We start from the raw sequence: 26,948 nt of genomic DNA, 5'->3' as shown, positions 1-26,948 counted from the left end.
GAAAGGAGGCAAGAGACTGAGAAAACAAAAAAGTGCATTGCCTAAAGGGAGAGCTGCAGCGTTCATTGCCTAAAAGTGCTTCACTGTGTCCTCTTTGAGAGATGTTTCCGGCATACATCAGACTATGTGTTGCATCTGTGCAAGTAAAGAGCACTCTGGGATAACCCAGCCCAACTTGGGACCCAGCCCTCCTTTGCTCAGCCCGTCTCTGTAGAAAGAGTTCTCTGCAGAACTGAATTATTCATGGAGCTTCAGAAGAGTGCAGTGAAAATCCCCACCCCCCACATGCTTGCACACAAAACCTAATATGCCACATTCTCACACACTCTCCATGCTTTATCACCATATCCCTCCACTTCTGTACACATTTTGCCTCCTTGTTATATTTTTCAGGTTGCGCAGGCTTATTTTGATTAACTTTGGTTAATGATTGCATAGATGAGATCCCACTGGGTTGTGTTCATCTGATTCCTCCAACAGCGTTGCCAGTCTCTGTGAGGGGTGGGGGGGGGTTGCTTCTTGTCAGTGTCCTGCATTGAGTGCTTTTGTGTCTGTTATGCAAGGTGTTAATGTTGTTTTTTTTTTTTTGTTTTGTTTTTTTTACATATATAAGATGTTGCAAAGAATTAACTCTACTTAGCACCACATAAAGCAATGTGCTGCCAGAGTGGGGTCAGTGTTGTCGTGAACAGCAGAGCAACAGCAGGGAGAGGTTGGGGTGACTGAAGATGTTTCTGCGTATGTGGGGAATATATGGTGTTGGAGAAGGGAGTGGTTGATGCGAGGGGTGCAGAGAAAGGGATGGGTTGCAGATGTAGGGGGAGGGGAGAAAGAAGCTAAAGGTATTGGTTGGGAGAGCGAGCGCGCATACGAAGGAGACTGAGAAAAATGGAAGAGATCAGTGACATAACCTTAAGCTGCAGCGTGTTGTGGGTGTGACCGTGCTTGTATCTGGGTTCATTGTCTCACTGTTTATCGCCCCTCTATCTCTGCTGGATATGACATATATGTGTATGTTAAATGTCACGCAGATGGAAAATATTCAGGCTCAACTTTTGTCTGTCACTCGTCGGGATGTTTTTTTTTTGTTTGTTTTTCCACATACTGACGGCATACTGAGCTTTGATTATACATATGTTCTAATTAGAGGTGTGCATATGGACTGACACACACCCTCTCTCTCACTTCTCACTTCTTTCCACTTGCAAAAGCACACCCGATGAGCATTTATTGTTGCCACTCAGTATTGAATATTTCTTTTGCAAATGCCATTTCCTTTAGGACCGTAAGCTGTCCAAAATGGAACGTCAGCGCTTTAAGGAGGAGGCAGAAATGTTGAAGGGTCTTCAACATCCCAACATCGTTCGCTTCTATGACTTCTGGGAGTCACCTGTTAAAGGGAAGAAGTGCATTGTTTTAGTAACGGAGCTCATGACGTCAGGAACACTGAAAACGTACGTATAAAGATAAGAGTGGTCTGTGCCTTTTTTTTTAATTGTCATGTTAACACCTCTCCCTTTCCTTCATACAGTTACCTAAAGCGGTTCAAGGTGATGAAGCCCAAAGTGCTGAGAAGCTGGTGTAGGCAGATCCTGAAAGGCCTTCACTTTCTTCACACCAGGACACCTCCTATCATCCACAGAGACCTCAAATGTGACAACATTTTTATAACTGGACCTACAGGGTCAGTCAAGATTGGGGACTTAGGATTGGCAACACTTAAAGCGGCTTCATTTGCAAAGAGCGTCATAGGTATGAAACTTAAGCATGAGACTTAACCGTGTGGTTTTGCAGATTTATGATTCATTCGGGTCATTGGGCACACTCTCTCTCTGTAGGTACTCCAGAGTTCATGGCTCCAGAGATGTATGAGGAGCATTATGACGAGGCCGTGGACGTCTACGCCTTTGGCATGTGTATGCTTGAGATGGCCACCTCAGAATATCCCTACTCCGAGTGTCAAAATGCTGCTCAGATTTACCGCAAAGTGACGAGTGTGAGTCCACCAGCCAATCAGTTTGCGATTATTTTGCAATTATCAAAGTCCCTGGCTGGGATCAACCCAGAAGTCCTGCAGTTGTTTTGACATATATTGAGGAATTAGAAGAAAAGTAAAGTCGGATTAAATCATGAATTGAGATAATTATCTAATTCCAAAAAGGACATTTTGTGCTGGGTGGTTTTAGGTTGCAGTTTCATCAAGATGTTTATAGAGATAAGATGAGTGACAATATAATACAAACTAGAAGGGTCTTTAGAGAGCAGGTGACCAATACTGGATCTGGGGGGTTTAAGGTTCAGCTTGGAAGGATTTTCAACATGAATTAAACAGCAAACAAGGGTTTATCAGACGATATAAAGGTACAATGCTGCCCATACTGAAGAATGGCCACATTCTCTGTATGTTGTAGTTCAGGCGTCACTGTTCTGTCTTCATGGCTGCGTATGCACATTATTGCCATCATTTATCTGAAACACTGGTTCATGTTGTTCCATTTTTGTGAAATTAATCTTGGTAGTTTTTTTTATTTTTTGTTGTCCTGCTACAAAACTGGACTGAACGCATACCCTCAGCTCTGCTCCTGCGTTTTCTAGGGAAGAAATGATGCAATAACAAAACAAAGGGGTCACACTAATGGCTCATTCGTGTTCATCAGTACTGCGTACAACTTTCTGGTCCTTTTTTACATAAAAACTTTCACACATTGAATGCAATATATCTCTAGAATTCGGATACAAAAACTGTCAGCAAAACATTAATTAACCTTGCTGATGGCATTTATTTAGTATCAACGTGAGTTTTTTTGGTGGACTTTTGGATGTTTTTAGTTAGTATTTCACACAGTAACTGTTTCAGAGAGTTTCAGAACACAGGATCTGCGTTGTCTTCACATAGACTGATCCTCAGTCTTAGATTCCCAGGTGGAGAGGGTAGAGATGCCATTTAACTTTGTCTTCCTCTCCTGGTAAAACATACTGCCAACTATTATCTGATTAGGGGTGTCTGAAGTCATGATGGACTTCCTGATTTGATGAGAAGTATTGATTTTACCCCCTGTCTTGGGACTTGTCGGGGTTAGACGATAAAAGATGATCATCTCACGTGCCGGTAATGGCGAGGGGCTCTAATCCCGTATCGATGGTTATAAATCACGTGAGCAGCTGTCTCTACCTGCTGCTTCTGCATACCACTGCAGGGTATTAATAGGAAATTAATCAAAAAGAAATTCTGATACCGTTATACTACTTGTGAATAGAGACGGTGTCCGGCTGCGTAATTCTGAGGAAAAGTAAATCGGAAGAGGTGATGCTTGCCGTGTAAATCCATACTTTGGATGTAGAAATAGTCCTGTTTCAAGAATTGATGATTTAACAGATTTTAAAAAGTGCCACATTTGATGCTTCAAAAGGATAAAAATGTACCTTTATTTAAAAAAAATAATAATAATTTGAGAGGATCGGTTTTTCCATAGCAGACATTTTGACTTGGTACAACATGAAATCTCCAACAAATTTCCTTTTGTAGTGCTGCTGTAAACGGTGAACCAGCATGCACAAGAGCAGGACCGTCCCCAAGTGGAATGAAGTTATCAGTGATGCTGCGCATTTGCTGCTCTGAAGCGTCGCTTTTACGATAAGAGCACGGCGCTCACCAGCAGCATTGATATTCTGGGCTTTTTCTGTGCTTGTTGTGATCATTTCCGTTTTACAAATCGTACAAGTTCCTTTTACGGGAATTGGCAATCCCCCCCCCCCCCCGTTTGATTGGGTTCCTTAAAAGTGTCGACTGTGATTCAACCAGCGCCTTGCTGAAAAGTCTAGAGGCTTTCAAATGGGAGCATTTGCAGCAGCAGCTCAAATAAAAAGCAAAGCGATCTGGGAAAAAAGGCACAGAACTGGTCTTCATTAGAAGTGGAAATGCTAAAGGCTGTTTGAGAGGTTTCTATGGACGACTTTATGCTCTTTGGAGTCTGACAAGAATTATAGCTTATGATTATAAATTCTATAACTGACCAGAGGGTGTGCCTGACATACTTAAAGATAAAACCGTTGAGGACTGGGTATCAAGGAAATAAGCCAAAAAAAAAAAAAAATCAAAACACAAGCACACCCACACACTCTGTTTTTCTTTCAATATTTGTCATCGGCTCAGTATCCTCTGATTGTGCGTTTTGTTTATATTTCCATCTCCTCAGGGAGTGAAGCCAGCCAGCTACAACAAGGTCATGGATCCTGAAATCAAGGAGATCATTGGTGAATGTATCTGCCAAAAGAAAGCGGAGCGGTGAGTGACTGCCCCCCTTTATTGTCCAGCATCCAGCCAAAAAAGGCCCGCAAGGTGCCCTCTCATCTTTCATGCCTTGTCTCGCCTCCCCTGCTTCATTGCGGTGGCGCTGACAGTTGGAATCTCAGCAGCACTGCAGTCTCCCTCTATATCTGCTGGGAATCTTTTAGATCTGTTATATAATGACTTTGTGTACAAGGGGGAAATGGACCATGACAAGCTTCTGCAGACTATGACTTATTTAATAAGTCATTATAGGGTAGCACAGGTAATAATCCCAGTTACTAAGTCTAGCTCAAAATATTTGATCGAGATAGCTGCAGCTACTGCTATTGCAAACATTTTACATTACAGTAATTTAAGTGGCAGCACTGCATCGTCTGTATCTCTTCCGTGCCGGAGTCTGAGCTTCCCTGTTCTTTCGCCCAGCTACACCATCAAGGACCTGTTGAACCACGCTTTCTTTGCCGAGGACACGGGTGTGAGGGTGGAGCTCGCCGAGGAGGACGATGGACAAAAGACCTCCATAGCTCTCAAACTGTGGGTGGAGGACCACAAGAAGTTAAAAGGAAAGTACAAGGAGAGTGGAGCCATCGAGTTCACTTTTGACTTGGAGAAGGAGGTTCCGGACGTTGTGGCACAAGAGATGGTGAGTAAATTATTCATAGTAACAGTCATACTCTGCTTAAAACAACTTGCTCATTCGAGGAGGAGCGGGAGAGGGAATACTGTGCCATAATTACCATTGTTTTGTGTGTCTTAAGGACACTGAAATGTCATGTAGACAAGAGTGACCATTTCCAAATGCGCTGTGTTCCTGCTTTAGGACTTAGTTTGAACCCCTGCTAATTACAGTTTATCACGCTTCGTGTGTCTCAGGGGCTAAATGTGTTCAAGCTGAGGCAGTGCTCATATCTGGCTGGATTGCTGGTGATAACTTCCAGTTCTGTTTCAGGAATCCAGTTATTAAGTTTTGATCTTTTGGTTGTTGTTTTTTTGCTTTTGTTTACATGGTTTTCATCGGTATGTCTCAGCAGATGAGATACTCGCAGTACCAGGCATAAAAATTTGATGCAGAACAAAGCAACACTGGAGAAGTTTCTGAATCTTTGAACGATGTGCTTCTGACTTGTTTCGATGTACATCAACTTTTGTTATGCACATTCCTGGGCCTGAGATACCAGCGACTTTGGTTTTGATCTATAACTCTCAGCATTTGTCATCATCATTAAAATGTCTTTTACACAGTTATTGGATGAATTCTGTTGGGAAAACTTCAGACAGAGAACGTGAACATTGAGTTTTGCTAAAATATGCGCTGTTTAGGAGAATAACCAACCATTTAACCATATAACCAACTTGCATGACCACTGTTTTCCTTTCATTGAGCAGTCTGGTGCGTGTCTGCTTTCTTCTCCTCAAATCGTCCGTGTCATTTCAGCCCTGATCATGCAGGATGATATTAGACACAAAGAGGCTGTATGTCCAGCATGCCCTTGTGTCACACCATAACCCTAACCACATCCAAGATGAAAGGAGCTCTGATCTCCTTTTGAGTTGTTAAATCTGTTTTCTGTACAAAACATGATGAATTACTTTACTCTTTGTTTTAATTGAACTAAATTTACACCATACTGACTTGTATTCTATTTAGATATCTTTAGTTCTAACATGCACTGCTAATTCTCTCTATCCTTTTTATGTTTTAGATTGAAAATCAGGTGTTTGGTGCATTTTCTTCATCTTTATGTGAAGTAGACACATTCTAGCCAGTTGTGTTGTGAGCAATGAACCAAGCTGCTGACAGAGAATTATTCCCCACAGCCCTGACCTCTTTAAATAGATTTTCTCTTCTTTCCTTTTTGTTCTTTTTTTCCTTTCCTTGCTCTCTCTGTCTGCTGCTCACACTCCCCCTTTTTAATGCACCCTCTCTTTTCTCACATACTCAGTGCTAAAAATATCCTGAAAATTCATTCCAACCCCCCCCCTTTTTTTTTGTCAGGTGGAGTCGGGCTTTTTCCAGGAGAGCGACGCTAAGACGGTGGGAAAGTCCATCAAGGACCGCGTTGCACTGATCAAATGGAGAAGAGGGAGAGCAGCTTCTATTGCAGTTCCAGTGGATCAGACTGAAGGACACAGGATCAAGATGGCACCACCTGAGGGCCCCTCTGTTGGGGTGCCACATGTGGGACAGCCCCTTTTGCTGGAACCAGAAGAGCTCGAGGTGGACCAGCACACCAGACTGCATAATCTGCCAACCAGTGCCACCTCAGTGACATGTAAGAGATTCTGTTCTTGCCCACTCAGAACACCCACCTGAATCTTTGACTTTTTTATGAGTACATAATTTGTGTCTCTGCAGCAGACAGCACACTTGACAGTGGTGTGGGCTCCACTGTGTACTCAGATTCCCACAGCAGCCAGCAGAGTGTCCTCTACCAGTCCCTGCTGGAACCTATTGCTATGGCAACACAACAGGTCTGTATCAGGAGTTTACACATCGTAGTAGACGATGCACATTCAGATTTATTAAGATACGCTCGCACACAAACACATATGCACATACTCTTCCAGACTCGCTAATATGCTCATGAGCTCTGAGCTGAACCTGCCTTCTCAAACTAAAGCGGTCGACATGCATACACACAGATTAGTCCTCCAACGTGAATGCAAATATGTACAAGTTTGTTTGTCCTCAATTTTTTTTGGTTATACCCTGTTCATTTGAGTAACATGTTCTGCTTTTGGCTTGTTCCTTGATCAGTGCCAGAGTGGTAGCTCTTATCTGACCGAAAGACCTCATTCCTGTGAAAATGGTGAAGTCTGGGGGGCAACGCTGAGTCCACCGATCAGGACTCGATTGGGAACTGGAGGACGGAGGGGAAGTGCCCCTGTTATCGATACTCAAAGGGCAGCCCAAATTGCTCAACTCCATGCTTGTATTCAGTCTCATAGATCAATCAGTCCCACCCTCGTGGTAACAGAGACCGAGTTGGAACTCAGCCCCACAGAGCCGCACTCTGAGACCAAGGATGGGTTTCCCTCCCAGAGGTCTGTGCCATTGCTTCAAGTCTCCCCTGTTTCTTCACCTTCTGAGTTTCGCCGCCTTAGTGATACCTGCATCAGACCGTCGTCAGGGGCCAACAGTGAGAAATTAGCTCTCCCTGGGCCAAGTGGACGCAGACACTCTGACCTCAGTAGTCTTCTGAGTCTAACATCAAATCACACGCACCTTTCTGCAATGCATAGAAGTTCCATGTGCCAGGCCTGCCTCTGTTTGCTTCTGTTAAAGTCACAAGATGGGAACCACCGTCATCCATCTGTCATGCCGAAACATCAGTGTCCATGTGACTTAAGACACCACTCGGTATCAGGTGGAAAAATGAGCACCACTGGTCATGGACAACCAAAAGGTTCAAGTGATTATTCAAACTTCTTCATGCTGCAGCAGTCCCTCTTTAATATAATCAGCCGCAGACCAGCTCCTTGTCACACCACATCCAGCCACACCTCCGTGTTGCACTCCTCAGCAGCCCAAAGACCCGCCCACGGTGATGGAGACTGTGGCCTCAGGAGTCATTCCCAGTTTGGCAGTTTTTTTGAGGATCGAGAATCACCCCAGAAGTGTGAAGATGGATACTTTTCCAGAGAGCAGACAACTACCACTGCTGTGGGAGTGGTAGGTCACAGTAGCAAACAAGTTGCTTTAGCTTCCTGTTTTGGAGCCAAATCTTGCTTCACAAATTTCTCCCAACCTGTAGGAAATGTAGCTTTATTCTGCATGGAGCCGGGCCGATCTCCTGTCGTAGTTGCCTTCAAAGACCTTGAGCGCTGACCAGCTTAGAAATTAGAAGCTTGCTACTGTCGGGGGAGAATGGTGCAACCTCTAACAGACTACATTTCCCTTCTGATTAACCTTAACCAACCTATTCTACAACCTAGATTTGAACTTTTTCCTTTGTGCTTTGCTGGGCTAATGCAACAGCTGACTTTCTCCTTAGCTTGCCATGGATAGATATTTCAAGGAGAAGAGGGGGGGTGATTTTGATCCTTTTTGATCTTTCCCGTTTCTTCTTTGTGTCCAACTCATACCTGTCGATGTCTGCTCAATGTTGAAACCGATGTTCCATCAACTTAGTTTTAGTCCTCATCCTTTCATTATACTTGCATCTGGTGTTACTTAATGTAAATGGTACATGTGGCTTTTGTGAGATTTCTATCATTGTCCAGAAAATAAATGCATTCCCATGAGAGTCTAACTTTGCTCTCCTATGTGTCTTCAGGCCAATTCTGCAAGTCACCAGAATCAGCCATCTGTCCAGGGCCTGCCCTCCTCAAGCACAGCTGTACATGCACCACAGCAGTACGTTCAGCATGAACAGAGTTACCCCCCTGCTGCTCTATATGTTGGCCAGCACAGTGCTGCAACACCAGCTCCAGCCAGCCTGTGCTCAATAAACGTTCAGCAGCAAACTCAAGCTGCAGTAAATATTGCAACGTCAGCATTGCCACAACATGTTGCACAGAGCTACCAAGCTCCAGGACACCAACAGCAGCAGGCAACAGCAGCAAGCTCTTTGACTTTTCCTTTGCAAATCCAGCAAAGTTCTGGGCACTCTGTGGCATCAGCTCAGCAGCAGGCTCAGTCTGCAACAGGATACGCTGCGTCAGTTCAGCATCGAACTGCAGCAGCCACCGTGCCAGCACAGCAGCCACCCCAAAGCTGTCCTCTTGCATCAGGTGCCCCAGCCATGACAGCCACAATCCAGTGTCAGTCTGCACATGCTCCTAGCACACTTCAGCAGGCTCAAGTCGTCTCAGTTAAACATCCCAGTCAGCAGCCTCCTCTGAACCTCCCCACACCAGCACTTTACCCTTTACCCTCGACACAAAATCCTCAATCAGGTGTACAACAGACACTAAATGCTGGACAGACTTATAACCAGCATAACCAGGAAACGTTGCATAAGCTACACAATCAAATGGCACCACAGCACACACCCCCATCTCAGAGTCTTCAGTGTCCTTCACAGCAACAAGTACACACTGCAACTCCTCAGCAACACAGTCAAAAAGTCCTGCAGACAGTTTCACAACAGAGCCAGGATGTGTCCCAGTCTCAGCCCCATCCAACAGCAGCTCCATTTGTACAGGTTGCCACCGAACATCAAAGTTACTTCACACCAGGTCAACCCGATGTCGTCTCTCAGAGTTATGCACATACTGCCCCCCAGCAGACTGCAGCAGGCCAGAACCAGTACCTGCTGGCACAGTCCGTTGCTGTAACACAGGGTTACGGAGGAACTAACCAGGCGGTAGCTCCTCAGAGCTTCCCTGTTGCTTCCCAGCAAAGCCATGCTGCACATATTACCCAGCAGGTGAGTTTCCTGTGTGACGATCATAATTCAGCGCATTCTAGTGAAATGGCAGAATGTCTTGTTTTTTTTCTCCCATACTGATGACCAGTTCTTTTTTTCTTCCCGTAAATTTCAATGCTATCTTTGCTTCATTTCTTTCTTACATTTGATCTCCCTCTTTTGTCTCTGCACACTTCATCAACGTGAGAAAAAACATATATTTGGGTTATTGTCAGCTTGATACTACTTGTGCTGTGTTGCCTGGTTGTGTTGTGATTCGGCTGAAATGGAAACGGTTGTGTTGGTGAACAGTAACTGAATGAAAAATCGAACAATAAACAGGAGTTTCCTCAGATGCCTGCCAGCTGGTAGATAATGGAAACGGTAATGAAAGCAATAATCGTGGCTTTTAGTCACTGGATGCTTTACCCCTCCCAGGCTTGTGTGGTCTGTTTGTGCAAAGATTCAGACGAGGTCCAGACATAAGAACAGGAAGGAAAATGACCAAACTTGTCTTGTTCAAGAGCAGGAAATCAGTTGAAATGAGGGATTAAAGTGCGATCCTTGCAAGTAATCCTTTTTTGTGTGTTTCGTACTGTAGAATAATCTCACTGGTCAGAGCATTTCACAGCTTGGACAAGATGGACAAAGCCATGGGCAGAATCTCAACCAGTCAGCTGCACTAAACCAGGCACTTCCTCCTCAGCAGCCAATGGCTCAGACTGTCCACCAACAACTCCAACCTCTGCAGATTTCAACCTCACTCCAACAATCACAACCATCCCAGGTATTGTCAGTTTTTAGTCAAATGTATATATATTTTTTTCATGTTTAAGGTGATGTTTTTCTTTTTTTTCTTGGCTTACACTGTATTTGAAGACCAATCACAAGAGTTGGAAGATATTTTAATGCATCACCCCTCTTCATTTAAACTTTCTAGATTATATGATTTTCCTCTCTCTTCCTGTTTCCTTCAGTTTCCTTCACAGTATCCCACAGTCCAGGTGATGACGACTGTGATTGACTGTGACTCTTCCTACCCTCAGTCCTGCACTGATCCTCACCTTTCAGTCTCCTCTTCCCTAAGTCATGTCTTTCTTTCTCCTGGACATGCGCTCCCTGTCACTCCCTCGGTCTCTCCTCTTTCTCCCCTGCACGTTGAAAACGCATTAGCTTCACCCATCCCAGTGTCCTTCATACCATCCTCCTCACATATGCTGGGGAGGGTGGAACCCACATCCCCACAGCACCAACCCACCATTGCTCTACAGCAAACTGCTAAATCTGAAGCCTCTCATACACAATATGCATTTACATCGGCACTGGCTACCCACCCCATACACACACACATTGCGCCGTGCCTGAGCACACACCTTCCCATAAATGGCAGCACTCAGACTCTGATACAGGTAATTATGACAGCTGCAACGAAGCACATTTTGCTAAAAAGGTGTGGAGTGAAATTTGATTGATTGTATGTTTAAGGTGGGTTTCTGAAGAGAACTTTTGATCACATGAATCTGTCGGATATTTCTTTTGCCAGTGTTGCACAACACATAAATGTTTTGTTTTCAGAGGAAACAAGGAAACAAAGTTTATGTTTGATGTGTCAGTCAGATTGAGTAATTCAAATAGAAAAGTGTCGTCTTTGTTGATTCAGGGTATTTTTAATATTCTGCTTCCTAGATCTAGAATATTTTTTTCAAATCAAGAAAAAAACACAATTAAATGGGATTCGGAATCTTTAAAGATGCAACTACAAAAAAAAAACTATAAAAACTGATTATGTCTTCATGTTTTATTGCAGATTACTCAGCAAGCCTACGGCAGCCATCCCGAGCCTGTCCCCAGTGCTCAGCCCGTCCAGCCTGCTCAGCTCACACAACCTGCAGTCTTCTCCTCACCGGTGCAGAATGGGGCAGACCTGCGCACAGCCACTGCAGCATCCCAGCTGGACAATATGAAGTCATGCCAGTTGCCCCTACAGGCCCAGAACCAGAGTCGGGTTCAAAGCCAAATTCCTGTGCTGCAATCCTCTGACTCACAGAGAGCTTCATCTGGGTCTGCTAGTTCCACTCTTCCTCAGCAGAAAATGCTCAGCAATGTTGCAGGAGCTGCAGGTCAAGGTCCATCAGAGGTTAATGTTGAGGTATGGATGCATCCTTGACTGAATTACTTACAAGTTCTCTTTACTAATGTCTTACAGCGCTCCACATAGATGCCAGCCTACTAATATGTGGCATCACTATACCTTGTTTAAAGCTGCTGTCAGAATAAAATGTTAATGCAATACCAGTAGATGCAAGGCTCTTCTACGTTTTTTATTATTTTCTCTGGTTTATTTTTGGAATTTGTCATCTGTAGGATCAAGCTGCTGAGAAACACTCCAGAGGACAGAGCTATGACAGGTAAGCTTATTTCTCCTCAGCCAAGATATTCGGTTAAAAGGATCATTGAAAAAGCATCTTTACAGAAGAACAGCGTTGTTTTCAAGCTAATGGTCTTTCAATAGTTTTAGGACCTCTCAATTCAGAATGACTTACAAATGATGGAACAGCACTCAACTCGTTTGTCAATGTTGTGAATGTAAAGTCAAGTTGTCTAAAGTAGCCTGTGAATAAAACTTGAACTGCATTTGTTAATCTTACAGGTGACCAGTTTTACTTCTGCGCTTTCAGCAGACAGTTAATCTCCCACAAATCTATATGCCCGTTAAAGTCATGTGCAGGTCATGTGCAGCTCAGCATCACCCATGGCCATCACTCTCCTGGAATCCTCCAGGCATTCCAGGAGAGATAAACCATACAAAACCTTATAACTAATCCTGATCAGCGAGGTGGAGTTAAAGACTCCTTCTTATTACAAGTTGTGCGATAATAGACCTCCTTGTGTTTCTCAGTTCAGGAGGTTATTCCTTCTCATTTATTCCTTATCTTATCAACCATATCTCCCTTTATCACTTTCCCACATTAAGGTATTTAGGGCGTGTTTTGAACACGTTCGGGCGTTCTTTTAGCTTCTTAGTTTCTGTTTAAGTATTATAAACCGCTGCGGGTACGTTTTAAACTTGAAACCTTAACCTAACAGCTGCCAATTATGTGTTTAGGTGTTAAGCTAACAACACCAGACTGATTTTACTGATTACTGCAACTGCTCAACTTTCCCCAAAAACAGTGTCAACTCTGATGCCACGTCAGGAAAGGAGATGAGCGACGGTTACGAAGGGACACATGGAGGCAAGGGTGACGGGAAAGTGCGCAAGCACCACCGCAGGTCCACGCGCACCCGTTCTCGACAGGAGAAGATTAACAGACCTAAGCTCAACATGCTCAACGTGGGTGACCCATATATTGCAACAAACACATGGCCCGTGTCAAAAAGAAAAGAAAACTCCAACAGTAAACAATGAACGTGTTGCTTTTGCTTATGTTGCAGGTGTGTAACACTGGGGATAAGATGGTAGAGTGTCAGCTGGAGACTCACAACCATAAAATGGTCACTTTTAAATTTGACCTGGATGGAGACGCACCAGAAGAGATAGCTACTTACATGGTATGTCAGAGAAATGTGTTGCTGCCACGCCAGTTGTTGCAGGAGTTTTTGGAAGCATGGTGTCAAAGATTTAGTCTCAGATCTCAGTTCAGAAGCTCCCTGTTGGTTTCAGCTGCAATGCAGCAAAATGAAGAAGAAGAAGAAAGGGAAAAAAAAAAAATCAGTCTTCCTTCAAAACTTTCTCGCTTCTCTAAAGCTGAGCTAACTTGTACTGAATATGTTTAGTGAGAGATAGAAATTGAATGGTATAGCTGCTCTTCTAACTCATCATGGTCCAAGGCATTTGCCTAAAAAAAAAAAAAGGTTGATTAACTTAAGGCCATAAACGATAGGCCATGACGATAACATTTGCTTTTTCGTGGCATGATGAGAGTATACCTGAATTTTTCAAGTGACTTTCTGTTTTCTCTTTGTCCTTTAATGGTCTTGTAAAGCATATCAGTTAATTTCAAAGCTATAAACACTGTTATTCAAACCTGTATTTATTCAGGTGAAATGCTTCTGTGATTTCCTTTTCTCCACGCTTCTCTTCAGGTGGAGAACGATTTCATTCTGCCCCCGGAAAAAGAGGTCTTCATTGAACAGCTGAAAGACATTGTGGACAAGGCTGAGGACATGCTGAGTGAGGACACGGAGGGTGAGAGGAACTCTGACCAGGGATGCAGCCCTAAACCGAGTGAAGGAGCTGGCGCACTGGGAGCAGAGGTGAGAAACTGTTGACAGTTAATAGTTGCAATGGTGCAATCTGTCTACGAGTGCCTCTGCCTTGGATACACCATCCTGACAGCACTCTCAAGATGACTTCGCTCGCAGCGATGCCAAAAAATTACCAGCCTTGCTGATGTGGCATTTTTGAACTAACTGGATTTATTTCTTTCAGTTTATTGGCTTGTTGGGCGCAATCTTTTTATACTTTTAAAAATGTCTCATCAAACTGATGCACATGTATCCGCTCTCTCCTTTTCTTTAAAGACCTCAGAACCCCGCACCCCACACCTAGTGTACCAACAAAATGGTAAGTTGTGAAAGTATCTAGTTATGTTCTCGTTCATTGTAATGAAAGCAAATATTTTCTGGTTTAAAGACAAAAAGGGAAGTTTTTTTTTTTTTTTAAATCAATATGGATAAATGAGATTATCTGTCTCTGTCCTCGACAGTCCTTCACACTGGCAAGCGCTGGTTTATTATCTGCCCTGTTGCTGAGACACCTGTGCAAGACAAAGATAATACTTCATCACACACCTCTACAGCTCAAGGTAAGCTGCACACTTCCTGTTACTGATGCCTCCCCTGTGACTTCAAATTTCTTAGTTTCTTTTTAGTTAATAGAAAGGATTTGTTTTGCACCCGGCCTGAGTTAAAATTTAAGATTAAAGGGATAGTTTGGATTTTTTTAATGAATGTTGTGTGACGTATAGGAGTAGTTGGCACCGGTCAGAGCACTCTCTGTTTGGAGAAGCTGGTGGGTCTTCTCATTGGGGAGCCAATCTGACCGCTACTGAAAGCGGATATTTTTCAGTTTTCTCAACTGAAAAATATCTGTGTTGCTCCGCGTAACTGCGTGCAGTGTGGCTGCCAGGTGTAACCTGCGGCTGATCAACCGTGACTTGCCGCTTCGCAGCAAAAACAGCAACTATGAGACTATAATAATGACTGATTCCGAAATCAGTATCAGGAAATCAGCCGGGATGTCTAAACGCAGGATGTCCAGGAAGTATAAACGCATACTGCTTTTGCAGCAGTAGTGCCTCGCAGGTGGATATCCAGCATAACTTCTGGCGGACTTGGCTGATAACAAATGTCTTTCTTGCTGTTGTTGGTGAAGACGCAGCACATGCAATTGATTGTGCTTCTGTGTGTTTTTTGTGTGACTGGATCAGATACATAAGAGCATTGACTTTGGGCTGAAATGAAGTGCAGGATTTTACTCCAGCTGACTGAAGCTGATGGGGGAATCCGAGCGATGATGTAACACTTGGGCAGACAAAGCACCTAGCTCCTTTGCCTCATAGCCTTAGCTGATTAACTCTGTCTGTTCTCATTCTCATTAACACTGATCTTTTCATTTCCTCAGAATATGAGAAGTCATTGCCTGTCAGGCCCAACAGCAACGCAGCTGCTGTGACTACACCAGCCACCTCTTTATCTTCCCAAAGCCCATCCTCCTCCTCCTCTTTACCCACCTCGGTTCAACTTCCCGACCAGATCACTGGCAAATCCCAGGTCCAGCAAACCCAGCCCAGTGTTAATAAGAATGCCCTTGCTGCTGGGAGCATTGATCTTCACAACTCCCAACCTGCTGAAGAACCTTGCATTTCTGCTGTCTCTATGGTGGCGGATATGCCATGCTGCGCTATTGTGCCGCCTGTATCTCTGGATGTTAATACCACCGATAAAGGAGCAGGAGCTGGTGCCTCATCACAAGCCAATCAACCAAATCAGAAAGCCAGCCCAACTGGAGAACTACCACCTCAGTTGGTCAGCCACCAGTCTGTGGTGCTGCAGCAGCCATATGCCACACCTATGCAGCCTGGCACAGTAACCTCCCAGCCTCAGAGTCCCGCACATCAGAGCTCCCAGTCATCCAGCCAGCAGCAGTGTGGGGGACAAGGAGAGTCAGACAGTGAGGGGCCACGCAGGGTGGAGTTCGTTGATCGTACTATTAAGACTTTGGACGAGAAGCTCAGGAACCTGTTGTACCAGGAGCACGCTCCCTCCCAGCCCTCAAGCACCGTGTCTGAACCTCATGCCTCCAGCACAGAGGGGCCGAGCTCCCCTGCAGTCTCAGACAGCCAGAGCACCGAGGCACCACTCGCAAAGAAAAAGATGGAACAACTGGTAAGATGCACTGTTTTGTGCCTGTGAATGACAGAAATGTGAGCATTTGGATTTGGAGCTGTATTGATGACCATATCGGTTGGTGTTTCCCAGCGCTGTACTGTTGAAAAGCACGATCTATACAGAGTGTAGAGGCAGCAGTGGATAACAAAATGACTGCATATACCATGATGATTTATCCTCTCATGGGGACTAGTGCAGTGCCACCTCTTCTTATTTTGTATGTATAAATAATGCCAAATCATCCCAGGTTGTGACTCATTGAGCGGAGGGTCATAACTAGCCTTACCCCACTGATGTTTTAATGTTGTGTCACAACCCAAATAAACGCAAACACCCACATACACACACACTTCTCTCTTTCTCTGTTAGCCACAGATTCCTGAACGTGCGGATAGTGTGGGCACGTTAAGTGACTCTGCAGTGGCAGGTAGATAACTTTATCTATGGAATGCCCATATCACTTTATAGTTTGAAAATGGTTTTGTTTATTTTGAAAGTTCCCATTACTGCTTCCGTAGCCTCGAACAGGATTTTGAAGAAAAAAGATGCGACTGCCAGCACCAGCTCATACAGCTCCAAAAGCCGTTTTCAAGTAAGAAGCTACTTTCAAGCTCTTACAGAGAAAATCTGCTCAATATAAATGTCATTTGACTGAAATAAATTGTATTTTAGGTCATGACTTATGTCAGTGTTTGTTCTCGTTCCAGTTATTGCTTAATCTCTGCATTAGTCGATGATGTTTATAGGCCTAAACTTTGTTTATAAAAATGGGTTTGTCTGCCTCCCAGATCATCCCCACTCCACAGGATGTCATTTATCCTTCAGAGAAAACGAAGACGAGCCACAGCACATGCGGTTCCACAGCACCCTCTAGTGGTTCTGGAGGGTCCCAGAGCCATACCCACAGCATGGAGAGGAAAGGGAAAAGCTGTGCGTCAGCTTGCAGGTCATCTGGGACCGCTGAGGCTGATGAGTATGCAGAAACCTCTGAACACCACAGTGGTAACCGTTACTCCGCCCCCCCAAACTTCTACCAAGTCACCCCCACTTCCAGCCCCGAAGCCACCCCACGCCGCATTCCTAGAGCCCAGACTATTGACAGTACAACCCATCATCACAGTAAAAACTCGTCTCAACTCTACTCTGACTCAGCCGACGAGGACAGCAGCAGCATGGCGCTTCCTCCAGCTCACGCCGCTCCCCCACCTCATACCCTGTCTGAGCACAGTGGAAGTGACCTTGTGAAGAGGGCAGTCGCATTCCTGCGGCGCTCTGGTAGAAGCAAAAGTGAACAGAGCTCTGATTCACCAAGCAGACAGCCTGTGGTAATGAATGGTCACACTCCCTCGCCTGCTGCAGGACATGCCCACTCATCTTACATCAGCAGCGATAATGACTCGGAGTTTGAGGATGCAGATATGAAGAAAGAACTACAGAAACTTAGAGAAAAGTAAAGTAACTTCCTCCTACATACAGTCAGAACTACTTTTTTTGCTTTAGAAATAAGTAGCTGTTCCATGAAAGCCCAAACCATCCATACTTAATATTTTTCTTTGACCTCCAGATAACAAAGCTGATTTGGTTGTCATGGCAATTTTTACTTTGTGTTGTTATCTTGGCATAGCGAAGCTTGTCTTTTGAACTAATGATTTAAATAATTTTGATATCGGCTCTTTTCTGTTACGGTCATCCGAACATCAGGAGTGCTCTGCCAGTATGAACAGATTGTATCATCACAACCGTATCAACTGATTTAAGCTGAAAATGTCATAACATTATCCAGAGCAGAGCAAACCCGTCACTGGACATGTATTAATGCAAGAGTTTAGCAGGATGTCAGAACATGTTTAATCCAGTTTTGTCCACTGACCTTAGCACAGACAGATTACTGTCTTTTCTTAGTATTCTTTGTAGCATTAATGACCAAATGGAAGACGCAAACAAGATGCCATACAGTTGTAATTTTATGTATTTTGGTTTATTTCTGATGGATTATGTGTTAATGACTTGTTAATTAGACTCTCTTCAGGAGATGTAGGATGTAACTTCCATGCATAATGATCATGGGTTTGGTATATGTCAGTAAGCCATTCACAACATTTGAAGCTTATTTCTTTCTTCTCTTCCTGTGACTGGTTAATAGACACATGAAGGAGATCTCTGAGCTGCAGGCATTCCAGAGGAGTGAGATTGAGCGTCTGTACAATGAGCTGGGAAAATCTCTGCCTCCCAATGTCAGCCTGCTTCATGCCGTTCCACCAACCGGCCGACGGCGCAGAACCAGCAAGCACAAGCTGAAAGCTGGAAAACTGCTCAACCCGATGGTGCAGCAGCTCAGAAATAATCTCAACACCACCAGTGCTGAGAAGAAAGGTGTGTGGGTTGGGATGGTGGGGTGATAAGAGAATTTTCAATCAGAAAGGCCTATTTTGTATTGGAAAACGCCATAATGGCATCAGTTTTTAGAAAGCTGTGGGAGTGTGTGAATCAGTGACTCACACTGGCTCACACTTTTTTTTTTTTTTTTTTTTTGTAATCAAGGTGAAAGTGCTGCCAGTTCATCCAGCTCACCAGCTAAAAGTTCCCTTCTATCAGAGGGTTCTGCCCACTCCAGTGGCAGCTCCAGCACGCAGCCTGGCACAGTCCTCGAGCAGGTCCACACCCAGCAACCCTGTTCGTTGAAGGGCTCGTTCTCCTCGGATAACATCTACGCCGGGCGACATGCTGATGGAATGGCCAACCAAGCTGGCACTGGCCAAGGTACTCTTTACAGATTCATGTTAATGCTACTGTTATTGCACAGAAATGGCATTCATCTACAAAAGCAGCATTAGGGCCATGTTAACTACTAAGAGTTGCTCATGTTGTTCATATTCTTCATGGTTCATGTTTTGCAAACTAGAGGATGAAGAGCCACCTCACTGTCAACTGTTTAACATACACTGTATGTACTGTCGAAGCATTTTACACCACATATTCCCAGCAGCATTAAAGTCACGCCAGGATATACAGATTCTTTTTTTTTATTTTTTAAAGCAACCAGATGGGTGCCATTTGGGAAAAGTAGCAATGTAAGCAATGCAAAATCGCATCGTATCCTTACATTCATCATCTCCTCTGCAAATGATACAGATTCACTGTTGTGGAATTTCTTAGTTAGTAAAGAGAAACCAAGGTTGTCCTGCACTTTAATCGTTTAGCAGGTTTTAAAAACAAGTCTGCAGTCTTTCTGTGGTGCGAATTTTCTGTTTATGCAATAATATGACATGAAAAACTGTGAAATACATAAGAACATACCTAAAAACATCACCAGAGGTTAGACCCCTCCCATCCGGTCATGGTAACCAACCTAAACCTATCAAACAAAACCTGTTATATGAAATTTACTCAGTGGTTGAAATGTTAGATGACTGCAAAAGACCAAAAGGTTTTCACTACTCTTGAGCTGTCTTCAGTCGACCGGTAAATAAAACTTCTTCACGACATATAGATGATAAAACATGACTTTTTTTCTATCTGCTGATCTTTGAAGCAACGAGAGGGAACATTTTTAAACGTCTGAAACTATATCAAGAGGTCAACAGCCTCCTGCTGCTGTTAAATGTGGATGTGTATGAGGAAGCGTTTTATTAAACATTAGCCTCAGTCATCTTTTGAGCCTTCAGGTCTTTGTCTAACTGGTTCATGAAGTATTCTTTTTTTTTTTTTTATCAGATTCATTTGTTACTACATTTGACTATTTAATTTAGTCCATATTAATCTGAGCAGGTAACCTGGTAAATATGATAAATCCCGCACAACATTTGAAAGTTTTTCTTCCAATCACCCCTGATTAGACTGTGATTAGTTGTACGTTTTAAATGAAACTTTTTCTTACTCCTAAGTAGTTTGCCAAAAGGCTTCTGCTAAATTGGTAGAATGACACACATAATGGTATTTTGATCCATCTATCCTTCTCAGTTTCCTTTTCTGGTGCTTTTGATGTTGAGGGTTTCTCATCCCAGTCTCTGTGCACTTTTACAAAGTGTCTCTTCTCTTGTTTCTTCTCTTCTTCCCTCTTATATTCATTTTTACAGGCTGGACGGTTTACCACCAAACTTCAGAGAGAGTCACCTATAAATCTAGTAGCAAACCACGCACTAGATTCCTCAGTGGACCTGTGTCTCTGTCCATCTGTTTGTATTTGTTCTTTTCTATTTCCCCTTGCTCATTTCCATACTTTTTGTTTAACCAACCTTGTTTTCTGTTTTTTTTTTTTTGTTTGTTTCTACGTTCTATGGATACTATTATTCACCCTCCTGGCAAGACTTCTCACATAAATTTCACTCGTTACAAACATTTATTTTCTTCCTACGACTCATACTGAACATCAACACCCTCAAAGATTGTGTTCCATATGATATATTTATATTTTTTGCTGACAGCCAGAGGGATAATAGCCACATGCAAACTTGAAGTTAGTAATTTAGTTGCTGTATATCTGCTAAATGAACTAACAGTAGCCTAATGAAGGCACACGCTACCAAAACAAAAGTTCGGTCACTGAAGCAGGTCATTCTAAAACAGTCATTTGTAAATGTCTTTAACCCAAAATTGCTTTTATTTTTAATTCACATTAAAACTGTCTTTAACGGGAGACATTTTGCTATTTTACGGAAAGATATTTGCTCATCTTGAATTTGATGGCAGCAACACGTTTACAAAAGGTAAACAGGGTCACGTTTACCACTGTGTAGCATCCTCTCTTCTTTTAATAGCGGTCCAGAAATATTTGGGAACAGATGACACCAGTTCCTGGACCTTTGGGAGAGGACTGTTGCACTAAAACCTGTATGTACCTTTCAGCATTGATGGCGGCTTTCCAGATGTGCAGGTTGTTCGATAGGCATTAATGCACCCCCATGTCATCAGAGATGCAGTTTTCTGAACTGAGTGCTGATAACAAGCAGTTATCTCCTTTAGTCCAGAGGATGCAGGGTCAAATGTTTCCAAGAAGCATTTTGCTATTTTAATTTGTCTGTCTGACCACGGAGCAGTTTTCCATTTAGCTGGTGTCTATTTTAAATGAACTTTGAAACCACGATAGGTTAAGGAGGATTTCTCTTTTTAGCCTATAAGGCCCAACCACTACATTAGAGGATAATGATCTCTGGAAGTGTTTCTGAGCCTATGCAGTCATATCCATTACAGAATCTTACTTATTTTTACTAGACGTTGAAGAACATTATTCTGTTCTTGCCTCACAACTTCTAGACTGTTGCAGCCTCAGCCCATCTTTACTTCTGAGAGACTCTGCCTCTCTAAGGTGCTCTTTTTATACCCAGACATGTTACTGTTGTGTTATTAATTAACATAATTGGTGGCAATATGTCCCCCCTGCTGTTTCTTCTCAGTACCACTTCTCCAGGCGTTTGTTGCCCCTGTTGAGCTTTTTTCTTCTTAAAAAAACATTGCTTCCATCAAATTCAACCGGAGCTGATATTTGCTAATATTTACATTTCTGAGCTGCATTGCCTCTTATACATTCACGTGTGGTCTTCAGTGGCCAGGCTGCAAGTGACTTTAAATAAGTACATGTGTCAGTGTACAGTTTTTCTTTTTCTCTTATCTTTTAACCCGCGACATTCATAATCATTTAGTTTTTTGACATATTGCTTCCTTCCCCTCATACAGTTGCTTAATGCAGAGCTTATGGCTTTTGGGGAGAAAAAAAATAATAATTAAAGCACATTTGGGCTTGTGAAATGCTGGTCGAGTCCAAACATGGGCCTGTGGTCAGATCTAAAACAATAGTGTGACTGTGTGCGTGTACATGTTCTATTGAGAATGACTGTCTTTATACCCTCTTAATTTGTTGTGTGTTTCCATCCACTGTTAATTTTTATTGTATAACATCTTACAAGTTGAGGCACTTTGCCCACATCTGCAATCCTGTGTACAAGAGAACCCCCCCCCCCCCCCCCCCCCCCCCCTCCCCAACCTGTCCCTGGTAGGCAGGGCCCTTTGCTCTATCTGTCCCTCATGTTTGGATGGAGAAGACGTGCATGGTGCAGGCGCCAGGCAGGGCACTGATGGAGACACGCTCCACCATATGAAGGGCTGTATCATCAATATTACTGTTTTGTTTTATTTCCAGTTCACCTCTCCCGCATGTTTACTAGCGCTTACTTAGACAAGCTCCAGCTAGTTTCTGTGTGTCTCTTTCAGTTTGACATTTTATTTACTTAGGTTTCACATTTTGCTTCACAGGCTTTCTCACATGGACAAAGGGATCATTGTTTTCAATCCAGCCTCCAGCCTTCCTCCCTTAGAAAACAGTTTTCCTCTCTGTCTGCCCGCCAGCTAGTGAGCCAATAATTCATACAGAAGCTTGCAGACCAATAAAGCTAAATGATTGAAGTCCTCTCTATTTGGAGAGACAGTTGAGATTCATTTCACCCAATTTCCTTTCAACCCTGTTAAATAAAGACCAGAAAACACTGTCAGACAAGTGTTACATTCACCATAAATGTCTTCATCCTGAGAAGGAGCAGGAGCTGGATAACATTGCAACATCACAATCCAAAGCAAAGTGTGCTTCCTTTAATGCTTGCCAGGTACACTTTTTAGCAGCCAGCTTGTATAAGTAATAAAAGGGGCACCTAGGTTCCGTTTTTCCAGTCTTCCTCACAGATTTTATTATTTTTTTTAAAACCCTTGTCCTCCTTTTTCCTCTTTCTCTCTCCCCGATTGTTTTGATAGCTGATTGTGCTTTTGAAGCAGCTTGTCCACATACATGTGGTGTGCAGTGTGTCCCGACCTAACTGTTTCTGTCTTGTGCTGTTTTACCTTCTTATAGGGTCCACTCTGAAACGACTATGTCTAGGCAAAGAGCGCAGTAGTAGTAACTATCTGATTTACTATTTTTCTATGTATTTCTAAGTCTAACCTCTTTAGTCTTCATGTTTGTAATGTACACTTTGGTCTTTATTGTTTTGGCACTTGAAAATGTGGAGCCACTTGTGGAAGACGTTGTCCCTGACACTTCAGACTGTTGCACTTGCCTTTTCTTTTTGTTTTGCATGCCGATGTACCTATGTGTCTTGAATGTGGAATTTGTCACCGCTTGCAAATCACACATTTAATTTCTTCTTTATTATTTCATGGAAGCCATGCGTTTTGTAATCTTTTGGCTGCTTTGTCGGCAGAACACGTCAGTTGTAGCGCTGTACTTATCTGGCCTCACTAAAAAGAGGCTTTCATGTCTGTGATATAGGTTAATTTAGTTAAAACTGCCCCCAAGCAGCCAATTGATTTGACAGTCGAAAGTCGTCACTTTTTTTTTTTCCTTTTTGAAATTTGGACGATCCTGGCAGATTTGTAAGTCTTTTTGTTCTTCCAGGGTCGTCTCTCAACACCACTGCAGCACAGACGGCCTCCAGTCAGACACAGCCAGCAGTCACCGCGGGCACAGCCTCACCCTCTCATCAGCCATTCACACGGCTCGCTCAGGTCCAGACCAACAACAGCAACAACAAGAGAGGAACATTTACCGACGACCTCCACAAACTGGTCGATGACTGGACAAAGGAGACTGTAGCGGCGGCCAGTCAACCCCGACTCTCCCTGAACCAGATGAAACAGCAGAGGTTCCAGCAGAGCCTGGAGGGCAGGCTGTCGCCGATGGGAACAGTTACACATGAGGTATTAAATTTCAACTTTCCAATCAGTGATTAGGGGATCTGTTAGTTTAAGTGTATTTTCTATTTTACGTATTATATGCAAGTATGAATCGGTGTGTGCATTATTTTCTACAACTGCCTTCTATTCCAGATAAAAAGCCATGCTGTTCCCAACAAGTTCCAGCTGCCCCTCTCATGCCCAATGACTGCTGCTTTAAGCCCCAGTTTGCCCGCTACCCTAGCACCGAATTCCTCTGCAATGCTTCCTCCTGGTTACCTTGTGCCATCAGGCTCCTATGGTGGGAGGGTTCCCGGTCCTCCTTACCCCCAGCAATGGCCTGGCATGCCTAGTCCCGTAAGCTCTTCGGTTCCTGTAGGCTTGCTTGGGGCTCCGAGAGTGATGCCCTACACCACTATGGCAAACCCAGGAATCCAAGCATTCCCTTTGGTCATACACAACCCCAACAATGGTTCCTCTCCAAAAACCACTAGGACTACCTGATCTGCTTTCTAAATTTTGTTTGCGTTTGCTGGATAGTCCAACTCCACTCTGCTGTTTTTCTCACCAGAGTCACACTTATACATAGTCTGCTGTAAATAACATGATGAAGTGTTGGTATTCTTTGCACAACACATATATCTGTAGTAAACTGTGTGTGCGTGCGTGTGAATACTATACGGTACATGTTAAGTATGTCTGAATGCCCCGTGCTTTTTGGCTTTGGTCTTAACTAAACTCAGCCATACAAGACATTTTATATTCAGTCACAAAAAAACCCATTTCATTCTGTTCTTTGTTACTTTCCACATTGCTTTTTGCCTTTTTTGTTTTGTGTACACTTTAAACACTACATTGGAATCAAAGTACCATTGTCTTGGTATTCAAAAACAGAGCAGTATTTACAAGTAAAATGTTTGCAGGAATGTAGTGCCTTGAACATTGATTTGATTTATTTTCTCTTTCTTTGAAAGAAATCACTTTTGCATCCAAGATATTTTCTTTAAAGGTAGTTTGAGTGCGGTCTTGTTTTTTTTTTTTTTTAACGCATTACAGAAAATGTTTTGGTTTACATACGAATGCCCTTATTGTCCTGCACTGTTAACACAGCATATATTCTTATTTAAAAAGTAGAATCATGTTTTAACTCTTGTTTACTTTTCACCCCTGTGACAGATGGAATGCCATAGTGGTGAGATGTTCTGATGCCTTGCAGAAACAAATTGTAAAAGTGTGACTGATGAGGGACGCGGGGAAATAATTAATATATATATATATATATACGCCAGCAGCCAAAATCCCCTCATTCAGGTCAAATGGTTCAGCTGGACACAGCCTCCTTTTTTTTTTTTTTTTTTTGTTTTGTTTTGTTTTGTTTTGATTCGACAACCAATGCATTGGACAGCGCGAGAGCTGGCAGTGCTGTAGAGGAACGGCAGCGTCGGGAGCCATACATATACTGTACATAGTTGTTTCTACAGTATATGCCTCTGGGAGTGTTTTGATGAGAATGTAGCAATCGATACGTGAAGGCTTGAGGCTCAAAAGTGCAATTTAAACCCCTCCATAAAGCTTTGACCGTGGCCTTGCCACAAGCCTTATCTTTGACGTGTGCAACAGGAGAAAGCTGCAAAGTTGAGCAAAGTCACAAATCACCAAGCAACAGTAAGACGTTACCAAGCGAAGTATCAATACTACAAACCACCTGGCAAACTCCGAATTCACCACTGATAAATATGTCTTCAACTTAGCTAGCACTCAGCATATGTGAAATGTTCAGTGCAATTACCACTTAAGTCTGATGTTTCTAACTTGTGTAATATATTTTTTTTTTGGGGGGGGTTGCTGCTATTTCTTCCAGATGATTCTCTGTACAGTTAAGCATTTTGTTCCTCTAAGACGGTACAAATGAACAAAAGACATGCTTGTAAAAGCTGCGTTATTGCCTTGCTGAAAGATTGATGTGTTGATTTCACAGGTTGCTTTTGATGACCGCCTTGTTTTATCCCATTTATTTTCAGTAACGTATCGCAAAGTTAAAATAAAACTTGATGTGGGGGATTTGCACAATAATACTGTCTGTCTTTATTCTATGTTGGAGTTGCACTGTGTATATAAGTGGGTTTCACCCGCCTGTACTTGTTTTGTCTTTTCTTCAAATCACTGACAAGCATGGCCAAACTTTAATGTTCCACAAAGCAACGAATCAGTACAGATATTATGGTTGGCAACCTCACATCTTTACAACGCATTACCAAGGTTCTCGCACCCCGGTCCTGCCAAAGCTGTGAATTGTATAGTTTTCTTGTAGCTTGTATTTGTATATTTTGTTTTTGATTGTTTAGGGGGTAATGGTGATGGATGAGGGGTTGCTTTGATGTATATTATTCCATCAATTCGGTTTGAATTGGACTTTTATAGGATATTATGCAGAGTCTTCTGCTTTGGTGAAATACTTCCAATAGTAAGAGATTTCTGTTCTCTGTCACTTGTATCCGGTCTGTTATATTCAACCTCCCTTTGCTGCTACTGAGTGGAGAGCAAAGGTGGGAACAACCATCCCCGGCACACTCATTTAGATGCAGTGAGAAAAAAGAGAGCTGAAATGCACGGAGGAGGGAGCAGTCCAAACTCGGTTTCCTCTTCACATATCACTTCTCTCTGCATCCTGATGAATATGCTACGATTGTCAAAGGCTTGTATTTAAACTGTGTGGGATTGCTTTTGCCTGCTGTATGTCCCACTGCATTACCCCACCTTGTCCTGCTGCACTCTTATCACAGACTGTATGTTGAGAGAGAAATAAATATTTTGTCCTTGATGGTATGTCTGTTTTATTTCAACACATAAAACCCTTTTTTTTTCTTCTCAGTATTTGTACTGTTCTCCTTTTTCTTTCAGATTGCTGGATGGAATTATTATTATTATTTTTTTCAAAAACATTGGAAGACTTTTGTGACAAAAAATATTCAAACATTTGAAAAAACCTTGGGTTTGTTAAAAAGAATGGGTTTTAACTCACCAGGGAGTAGTTTTAATGTGATATCCATAAGTTGTTGTTTTTAACCCCTGTTCACCTGTTGCGCCCCCTGTTAGGATGGTCTATATAACTAATAGTACCATTACTCACGATTACAGATTAATATTGCATGGAACTTTTAAAAACTCTGAAACATTTAATTCCTGATGAAGAGTTGTTATCTCTTTGAATAAACGAGAAGGTAAGCCCGCTGACCATACAGGGCCAGACCCTT

General features: G+C 43.0%; 1 protein-coding gene across 2 annotated transcripts in view; it reads left to right on the top strand.

Annotated features, from left to right (window-relative positions):
* Nucleotides 1-26,515, top strand: part of LOC140271146 (serine/threonine-protein kinase WNK2-like) — a 40,186-nt gene extending 13,671 nt beyond the window's left edge. Inside the window, exons 3-30 of one of the 2 annotated variants that reach the window (XM_072366240.1) lie at nucleotides 1,282-1,454; nucleotides 1,532-1,752; nucleotides 1,839-1,996; nucleotides 4,197-4,285; nucleotides 4,715-4,934; nucleotides 6,288-6,564; nucleotides 6,648-6,763; nucleotides 7,050-7,964; nucleotides 8,569-9,663; nucleotides 10,244-10,429; nucleotides 10,620-11,051; nucleotides 11,450-11,791; nucleotides 12,007-12,050; nucleotides 12,817-12,976; nucleotides 13,078-13,194; nucleotides 13,729-13,899; nucleotides 14,167-14,209; nucleotides 14,352-14,450; nucleotides 15,269-16,032; nucleotides 16,405-16,462; nucleotides 16,554-16,627; nucleotides 16,824-17,485; nucleotides 18,179-18,408; nucleotides 18,577-18,795; nucleotides 20,112-20,210; nucleotides 22,874-22,918; nucleotides 23,417-23,718; nucleotides 23,848-26,515. In XM_072366240.1, coding sequence (XP_072222341.1) covers nucleotides 1,282-1,454; nucleotides 1,532-1,752; nucleotides 1,839-1,996; nucleotides 4,197-4,285; nucleotides 4,715-4,934; nucleotides 6,288-6,564; nucleotides 6,648-6,763; nucleotides 7,050-7,964; nucleotides 8,569-9,663; nucleotides 10,244-10,429; nucleotides 10,620-11,051; nucleotides 11,450-11,791; nucleotides 12,007-12,050; nucleotides 12,817-12,976; nucleotides 13,078-13,194; nucleotides 13,729-13,899; nucleotides 14,167-14,209; nucleotides 14,352-14,450; nucleotides 15,269-16,032; nucleotides 16,405-16,462; nucleotides 16,554-16,627; nucleotides 16,824-17,485; nucleotides 18,179-18,408; nucleotides 18,577-18,795; nucleotides 20,112-20,210; nucleotides 22,874-22,918; nucleotides 23,417-23,718; nucleotides 23,848-24,198 — 7,662 coding nt within the window. In that variant the 3' untranslated portion in view covers nucleotides 24,199-26,515. The remainder of the gene's footprint in view (nucleotides 1-1,281; nucleotides 1,455-1,531; nucleotides 1,753-1,838; nucleotides 1,997-4,196; nucleotides 4,286-4,714; nucleotides 4,935-6,287; nucleotides 6,565-6,647; nucleotides 6,764-7,049; nucleotides 7,965-8,568; nucleotides 9,664-10,243; nucleotides 10,430-10,619; nucleotides 11,052-11,449; nucleotides 11,792-12,006; nucleotides 12,051-12,816; nucleotides 12,977-13,077; nucleotides 13,195-13,728; nucleotides 13,900-14,166; nucleotides 14,210-14,351; nucleotides 14,451-15,268; nucleotides 16,033-16,404; nucleotides 16,463-16,553; nucleotides 16,628-16,823; nucleotides 17,486-18,178; nucleotides 18,409-18,576; nucleotides 18,796-20,111; nucleotides 20,211-22,873; nucleotides 22,919-23,416; nucleotides 23,719-23,847) is intronic. The other variant, XM_072366241.1, reaches the window with a different exon arrangement.
* The last annotated feature ends 433 nt before the right edge of the window (nucleotides 26,516-26,948 follow it).

The sequence above is a fragment of the Leuresthes tenuis genome, unplaced genomic scaffold, assembly GCF_036924035.1.
Source record: "Leuresthes tenuis unplaced genomic scaffold, fLeuTen1.0.hap1 SCAF_16, whole genome shotgun sequence".
Lineage (NCBI taxonomy): Eukaryota > Metazoa > Chordata > Actinopteri > Atheriniformes > Atherinopsidae > Leuresthes > Leuresthes tenuis.
Note: the sequence above shows the minus strand (reverse complement) of the source record. Positions and strands in the feature narration are given on the sequence as shown.